This window comes from Orycteropus afer, unplaced genomic scaffold, assembly GCF_000298275.1.
Source record: "Orycteropus afer afer isolate SDZICR_OR568_19922 unplaced genomic scaffold, OryAfe1.0 scaffold00136, whole genome shotgun sequence".
NCBI classification, from domain to species: Eukaryota; Metazoa; Chordata; class Mammalia; order Tubulidentata; family Orycteropodidae; genus Orycteropus; species Orycteropus afer.
In genome coordinates this window covers 6,017,380-6,025,845 of record NW_006921723.1, presented here as the reverse complement: position 1 = coordinate 6,025,845, position 8,466 = coordinate 6,017,380, and the positions used below count along the sequence as shown (strand labels likewise).

Below are 8,466 nucleotides of genomic sequence, written 5' to 3'. Positions count from 1 at the left end.
CAAAGAAGAGTTGATGCTTTTGAGTTGTGGTGTTGGTGAAGGATACTGAAAGTACCATGGACTGCCAAAAAAAACTAACAAATATGTCCTAGAAGAAGTTTAGCCGGAATGCTCCTTGGAGGCAAAAATGGCCAGATTTTATCTCGCCTGCTTTGGTCATGTTGTTAGAAGGAAAATGTTCCCTAGAGAAGGATATCATGCTTGGTAAGGTGGAGGATCAGCAAAAAAAGGGAAGGCTCTCAGTGAGATGGATTGACACAGTGGCTACAATGATGGGCTCAGGTACTGTTTCATTCTGTTGTACATAGGGTCACTATGAGTTGGAGCCAACTCGATGGCACCTAACACCACCACCACTAAGACATAAGTAGGAACTGCACCCGCCACATGATAAGGAGGATAGATTGGCTAAGGGACTTCATCTGAAGAGCAGAGGGAGAGAGTAACTTGTGATTAGGCCATATGAGGCCATTCTGATTTACCAGATGTCAAGGCACATAGCATTGGGTCTTAATTTTAGATCTGCTGTTCTTTGCTCCAGATTGCACATGCCAGAAAAATAACGAATTTTGGGTCTGGGGGGAGGTGTGAATAGGAGGTACTCAGGTCTCCATCTTAAGTCTCGAGGTGTTCCAAGAAACGGGACAAACCCATGCAGCTAGACTGAAGTGAGGCAGGTTTGAGGTGGAAGGTAGTGAGGTTCTGGTCAAGCCCTAATGGAAATCAATTTTGACAGAGGATTAAGTGTGAGAAGCAGAGGGGCAGAGGGGAGGGTGTCTTGGCTGCTAATCTGACCGCTGGTTAGAGGCAGGAGCCCAGCCAGGCACCTGACCACCTGTAGGAGGAGGCAGTAGAAGTGCTGGGCAAGGAGAAGAAGCAGAGTGGTTTTTCCTGCACTGGCCGAATTTAACCTTGGTGGCCGGGAGGGAAATGAAGGGACCACCAGCTGGAGGGAGGGAGGCCAAGAGCATAAGCAGGTTTTGGAGCCAGAGGCACATGAAATGAAACCCCCAAGTGACCTGGGGCAAGTATGTCACCTCCTTGTCCTTGTTTCTTCATCTCTCTGGTGGGTTCTAGCAGTCAAGCTTCAGTCAAGAAAACAGAAAGCAGTAGGTATTTTAACAGAGGTGGTTTAACAGAGGAGTTGACTGAACAAGTGTTAGGGGCTGAAAGAGCTAGTGGAGAGCAAGTGGGTAGAGGAAATAGCTCCCACCCGAGAGCGAGAACAAATGCACAAGGCAGTGTCATTAGGACCTAGAGCTCGGCGGAGGGCCAGGCCGAACTGGGCTAAAACCAGGGGAGGGAAAGGGATGGGATTCTCTTCTGAGTCTGGAGCTGTCTGGGTGGGTGGGGTCTCTGAAGTCGGAGAAGGGGGCTGAGCTGGATAGGACTGTAAACTCAGAGGAGAGATCTAGGATGGGGTTCTGTGAGCTCGGAGGAGAGCGTGCTGGGATGGGGCATCGCTGAGCTAAGAGGAGAGGCAGGGCTCCAGTCCGGGGCAGCCTGGAGGTTTCTTCCATCTGTGGCACCTGCATAAATGCAGGGCTGTTGCTCAGAGACACAGCCTTGCTAGAAAGTGAACCGGAAGTGGAGGCACTTGGCCTCTTGCACTGCGCCCCGCCCCTGGAGGCACTGAAGCTGTAGAAGCTGCTTCTCCTGGAACCGAGGAACTGCTGGGATGTGCATGGTCCAGCTGGTCTTGAGGGACTTGTCTAGGACACTGCCTAGGCACTATCCGTGGAACCCTAGTTGGGGCAAAGCGACCAAGAAAGGGCCCGGTCAGTAATTGAACAACCCCAGCATCGTAGGAAATCAGAGAGGCATTAACAGGGTGGTCCCTAAGGATACTGAGTTGTTTGCTTGTTGCAGGAGTGGGGAGGGGGGCGGTTTCCCCCAGCTGAAAGATACCTTGAGGGAATCAGAGTTCCAGATCAACTGTGAACAGTGGCTGGGCCCTGGGCAGTGGGAACAGACAGAGTCCAGGCTAGTCCCAGCCCAAGGGAAGAGATGCAGGCAGGTGGGCCCAAGTGGTGGGTGCCGCCTCTGTGCATGTCTGGGAAGTGCAGACCAACCATTCCAACGAGGGTGGAAAAAATGGAGGATGAAAATTGAGTCTGTTCCCATTCTGCCCACGGGTGTCTGAATCCCACAAGTTGTGTGGCTCTACAAACTCATTGCCATGCAGTCGATTCTGACTCATAGTGACCCCCTTTGGGTTTCCAAGGTGGTAAATCTTTATGGAAGCAGATTACCCGGTCTTCCTTCCACAGAGTGGCTGTGGGTTTGTACCACCAACCTTCAGGTTAGCATTCAAATGCCTTAGGCACTAAGCCACCAGAGCTCCTGAAATTGACAGTGGTGAGCCCCATTTTACAGGCGAGGCAGCTTGGGCACAGTCACTAGGTCAGGATCACACAATGGAGGGGTGAGCTGGAATCCAGGCCTGGTCTAGTGGCTCTAGTGCCTACCCCCACCCCCAACCTAGGAAGGGCGATGGAGGAGGATGTGAGATGTTGTAGGGAGGTATGGTATGGTATGAGGCTGGGAACAAAAAGTGGACCCTGGCTGCAATAGAAGAGGGGGACCAGGCAGTGAGAAATGCAAGGTCTTGCCTGATGATGCCTTGTTCTTCAAGCACTGGGAGCCATCGTAAGTTCTTGAGGAGAGTAGGAACCCCATGAGGCAACTTGATTGACCCATAGGGTGGTTCAGGGTGATTCTGTGAAGAGCCAGGGTCAGAAAAGAGGAGGTGGGTTTGGCACATTTTGAGTGTGGGCATTGGCTGCAACTCGGGAAAGGAGAGAGGCAGAGGAGGTGCTGGCAGGGAAGGCCAGGATCTTGTCCCACAGCTCCCAAGAAGGAAGGGCTATGGTGAATGGCATTCACTGATGGGGCATAAGAAGCCAGGAAGCCAGGCCAAGGAAGAGGGACAGTCGAGGAGGCCAGGGAAATGGGCCTTCAGACTTGAGAGCTTCCAGGATGGGTGGGGTGGTAGGAAGGAAGGCCTCTGCTCCACCACTCCCACCACCATCCCTCCAAGGAAGCCCTGGTGGCCCCTTTGCACACAGTGCCACTCCAGGGATGAGCAGAGACTAGTAGCATGGGGAGGGTTGGGCAGATGAGGGGCCAGTGGAGTTTAGGCTGACCCTCCCTGTGCTTCCTGTGCAGGCTGCCGCCCAGGAAGCCAGTGCCCTCCTGGATGCAGGACTCCCAGGGCAGGCACTGGGCTTCTGCTCACTGGCTGTCCGGGCAGACAGAGAGAATGCCCAGCACCTGCGCATGCGGTCCACCTGCCTGGCTGAGCTTCGGGAGTTTGGCCATGCACTCAAGGACCTGGACCACGTGCTCCGGAAGGGAGCAGGGAATGGCACTCCGCCAGAGCAGGCAGAGGACTTCTGCTTCCGGGGCCGTCTGCTGCTGAGCCTGGGGGATGAGGCCGGGGCTGCAGGGTCCTTTGCCCAGGCCCTGGAGCTGGCACCTGCCCTGGCTCTGAACAGTCTACGGGAGCGGCCAGGCCAGGCCCCCACCGCACAAGTGTTCCAGCACCATGGGCAGCGCTGCCTGGAGGCCCAGCGCCATGCAGAGGCCTGGATTGCTGCAGAGAACGGCCTGCTGGTGGACCCCGAGCACAGTGGCCTGAAGAAGCTGAAGGCGAGAGTCCGCAGGGAAGCATCCTCGGGCTGCCGACTCCACTGACACCTCCCCAACCAGACACGGGGCACCTTGTCATTTTCATCAGATGTCAGTCCCTAAGCATACGCCTGCCACCCCAAACCAGATGGTGGGTGGTAGACAAGCAGGCCCCCTCCTTTTCACCCTGGAAGTAAAGGGAGAAATTTCCCATGTACATAACGAGACATTCTGAGAGGCTTAGAACAAAATGTCATAGGGGTCTCAGGAGAAACAGAACCAGTAAGATATATAGACAGAGCAAGATTTATTTTAAGGAATTGGCTCACAGGTTCGTGGGGGCTAGAAAGTCCAAAACCTGTAGGGCAGAGAACAGCCTGGAGATTCCTGCAGTCTGGTGTGTCCCAAAATCTGTGGGAGTTCTGGCAAAACCAAACCCAACCCACTGCCAACAAATCAATTCAGACTCAAAGTGATCCTATAGGACAGAGTAGAACTGCCCCATAGGGTTTCCAAAGCTATCTTTGTGGAAGCAGACTGCCTCATCTCTCTCCTGTAGAGCAACTGATGGGTTCAAACCACTGACCTTTTGGTTAGCAGCCCAATGCTTTAACCACAGCACCACCGGAGCTCCTTGGAGTTCTGGCAAGATGTCTATAGTGTGAATATAAACTACTCTCTAAGATAACTCCATTTTCCTCTTCAGACCTTCAGCTGATTGGATGAGGCCTGCTCACCTGGAGGGTGATTTGTTTTATTTAAGGTGAAGTGATTTAATTACATGATTTAATCCATAACAACAACCAGACTAGGATTTGACCAGGCAACTGAGAATCATAGATAGCCAAGTTCACACATAAAACTCACCATCACAGTCTGCCACTTGTCAACTGGGCACCCATCCACGTCTCCTTAAACCATACTTACTCTCCAAATAAAGATAGTGACAAAGTCATACTTCCACCTAACATGTTATAGCTATCCTTCCTACAACCAAAAAATGCTCTAACCCCTTTCCCAAAGAATGCAAAGTCAGTACAGCTTATATTTTATAAGTAATGGGATGAGGGAGGAAGAACACAGATATTTGCTATACCCATGCACACACACACACACACATTACAAAATAAGATATACTCAACAGTTAAAGTCCTCATTTTTACAAGTGGCTATGTGGCCATCACTGATGTTTAGAATGACCTTCTCCCATTCCCCATTCCATATTCCTTGCTGTAATGGACAGCCTTACCCCTAAAGCTGGGCTCTCTAGGGACGAGGAGTGGCCCTTGGCCTCCTCATCACCATTTTCATTTCTCTCCTTCCCTTACTGCCATCTGCCCCATCCTTCCGAGGTATGGAACCCTTGCTGAGATCAGCCTCTCCCAACCTCCTGCTGTGGGTTGAATCATGTCCCCAGAAAAATGTGTATTGGAGTCCTAACCCCTCTGAGCATAGCCTTGTTTGGAAATAAGGTCTTTGGAGATGTTAAATTAAATGAGGTTATACCAGAGTAGGGTGGGTCCTGATCCTAAACCCTTCTAAGTGGCATCTTACAAAAAAGAGAGACACAGAGACAGGGTCAGATGCAATGTGACAGTGGAGGAAAAGGCACACCAGGGACTGCTGGCAGCCACCAGAAACTAGGAGAGACATGTAGAGCAGTTTCTCAGAGTCCCCAGGAGGAGTCAACATGGCTAACACCCTGAATTCAGACTCCTGGCCTCCAGAACTCAGAGAAAATAAATTTCTGTTCTTTAAAGCCATCCAGCTTGTGGCATTTTGTTATGGCAGCACTAGGAAACTAAGCCACCCACCCACCACACCTCCCACCCAACTCCTCAGAATTTGGTACAGAGAGGTTGTTCGTGGTCTTCTCATCCCTACATTCTTCACAGTGTTATGACCCAGAGACCCCTATTTCTACTTGTCCCCAGGCAGCAAGTGAGGTGGTTCAAGGCTGTTAACAGCCCCCTCCCTCCTCAGGCCCTGCCGCCTCCCCATCTGCTACCTGGTTGGGGAGCCATCTGCCCTGTACCCTGTATTCATCCTACCTGGAACTACTTGGGACCTGCTGGGCTCCAGCCATGCATGGACTTGGTTCGGGGAGAGCTGGTGACCCTACTGTAAGGACCAGGGGAGGTGGAAAACCCAGGAAGTGGTGAGGGGTCCCTAACAAGGGCCTTCAGCTTGCTTCCTCCTCCCTGCCTTCCCACTTGGAATCTTTAAGCATGCTCCACTTTTCCAATATCCCCCAGTACACACAGTCCTGTCTCAGATAAGTGTGCTCCTCAGCTGAAAACATACAGGAGGGCTCTTCTTCCCTGCTCTGGGGCCAAAGTCCAGCTTTGTTCCAGTGCATTTCCCCTTCACCTTGACCTGCATCAGCAGGAGAACTTTCTATACTCACATAGTGTCCCGCAGGTACCCGTGAAAGTGGCCAACACTAACCTGTCCCTCCTTCCATGGCAGAGCAAGTGGACAAAAAGAAAGAGCTCTCAAAGAGGTCTAGGTGAGGAGGTGGATCTAATGGCTGGAAATCAAGTTCTGTGTCCAGAAGAGCAACTGCTCGTGCTTCTCACAAAATTGCCAGAGACTGGGATGTCAAGAAGACATCCTGACTTACAAGAAGCAGAAATGGTGTAATAACATTATCTGACTTAATGATGATGAAGCAATAAATTAATATTTTCAAATTCCTTACTACTTGGAAGTCAGAAAAACTGTGTGGAACAGCTATTGGGTCTTAGAGGAAATCAAATCTGGAATTGCAGAATATGGCAGCAGGGGGGAACAAAAACAATACATGGCACCACCTAAGGGACACAGCTAAAGCAGTGCCTGTGGGAAATCAGAGCTTGAATACATATTATTGCCAAGCAATAACAATGAACATAAACCAAGTGTACATTCCATGTAAGAAGGTAGAAATATAGAAGGAAAGGGTGACACACAATGCTTAGGGGATACTGAGCTCCTGTGAAGAGGGATGGAAAATTCAGGATCAGTTAACGGTGATGGAGGAACAATGAGATGATCATACTTAACGTCAGTAAACTGTATATGTGAAGATTGTAGAAATGGCAAATGCTTTGTTACCTGTAGGTTTACCACAGTTTTAAAATATGAGGGAAAAAAAAAGAAATTAGAGAAATAAGCAAAGGCAGGGATAAATGCAGAAATATTGAGGAACTAATACATAAATCCAAAATAAGACTCTTTAACCTGGTCGTGACCCAGTTGCTTTCTGCTTTGAATTTTTTGCTGAAACCATATGTCTTCAGTAATGGAAGCATACTGAAATCAAGGGAAAAAGATTTTTGAAGTAATACAGATTTTGATACAATTATGGGACACACATATGTGATGCGTCCCAAGTGGACTCTGGTGATAGGATTGGTGGGATGAGGCCCCTCTCTTCAGATTCACACAGTTGTACATGTCCCCACCAGGAGGCAGCACATACTACAGCTGGATAAGCAGCTTTCCAAGAAACCTGAGTGGCTCTAAATGTTGGTGGGCCGTATCTATCCCACAGGTCATTAAAGGGTTAAAGATAAAACAGATGACCAGAAATATCCCTGAAGTCTTCTTAAAATCAAACAAGAGTTTAGCTTAACTAGTAAAGTATGTCTAGCTAAGCATTATGTTCTGCTAAGAACTGTCTATATAGGATCAAACTGGTAATAGCAAGTCAAAGGATTAGATAGGAAATTTAGGGGCAGTGAATTTATGTTAACAGGGAAGGAACAACTCAGAAAAGGAGGGTGAAAAAGGAGCATATATTCAAAGAATATAATCAATGTCACTGAACTGTACATGTAGAAACTGTTGGATTGGTTGGTGTATGTTCTGCTGTGTATATTCTCAACAACATAATGATCATGATGAAATGAAATAGAAGAAGCAATGGCTAATTTGAGAAAATAGAGACATAACAAAGACACAAATTTTTTGAAATGAGGACAAAATAACATATAGTGAGAAAATTAAATGAATCATGGAGATTACTATTCTTGACTACCTGTAAATAAATTTGAATGCCTGAATGAATAGATTATTTCTTAGGAAAAAATGATTTCACCAAGCTGATTCCAGGAGCTCTGGTAGCATAGTGCCTAAGGCACTTGACTGCTAACCAGAAGGCTAGCAGTTCAAACCCACCGGCCACTCCTCGGAAGGAAGGTTGGGCAACCTACTTCTGTAGTGATACTGCCTCAGCAACCCAATGAGGGGTCACTATGAATCGGGTCTGACTCAATGGCACACAACAACAACAACAACAAGCTGATTCCAGAAGAGATATAACACCTGTACAGAACAATTAACATAGAAGGAGTAGTTGTTCACTCAGAGGGGGATTGGTGCAGGAGATCCTGGATAGAGTGGGAGAATAATGTGGAACAAAACTCAAAATCATAAAAAGAAAAAAAACTGGGTTTGCTGGTCTGATAGAGTCTGGTGAGACCCCTGAGACTATGCCCCTAGTTACCCTTCAGGTCTGGAACTGGACTCACTCATGTAGCTTCCAGCCAAACAGATATCTGGGGAGAAGAAACAGGAATTTGGGGTGAACATTTGTATCACAAAGATACGTTCCTTGGAGAGATCAATCGCGGGAGAACAGAAGGACAGTGTTTGCACAGGGAGACAGCTCCAGGGGGGTGGAAGTGCCTGGGAGGGAAGGATGTAGGGAAGAGGTAACTACAGGGAGGAAGTGGGAAGAGAGCTGTTACATTGTGGGGAATTGCAGTTAATATCATGAAACAAACTGTTCATGAACGGTTGTGTGGAAAATGAATTTGCTCTGTAAGCTTTCATCCAAATCCCAATAAAAAG

General features: G+C 48.7%; 1 protein-coding gene across 1 annotated transcript in view; it reads left to right on the top strand.

Moving 5' to 3' along the window:
- TTC34 (tetratricopeptide repeat domain 34) overlaps positions 1 to 3,696 on the top strand; it is a 52,041-nt gene extending 48,345 nt beyond the window's left edge. The window contains exon 8 of the mRNA XM_007945521.1: positions 3,169 to 3,696. Within this exon, the coding sequence (XP_007943712.1) occupies positions 3,169 to 3,696 (528 nt within the window). The remainder of the gene's footprint in view (positions 1 to 3,168) is intronic.
- Positions 3,697 to 8,466: the final 4,770 nt, after the last annotated feature.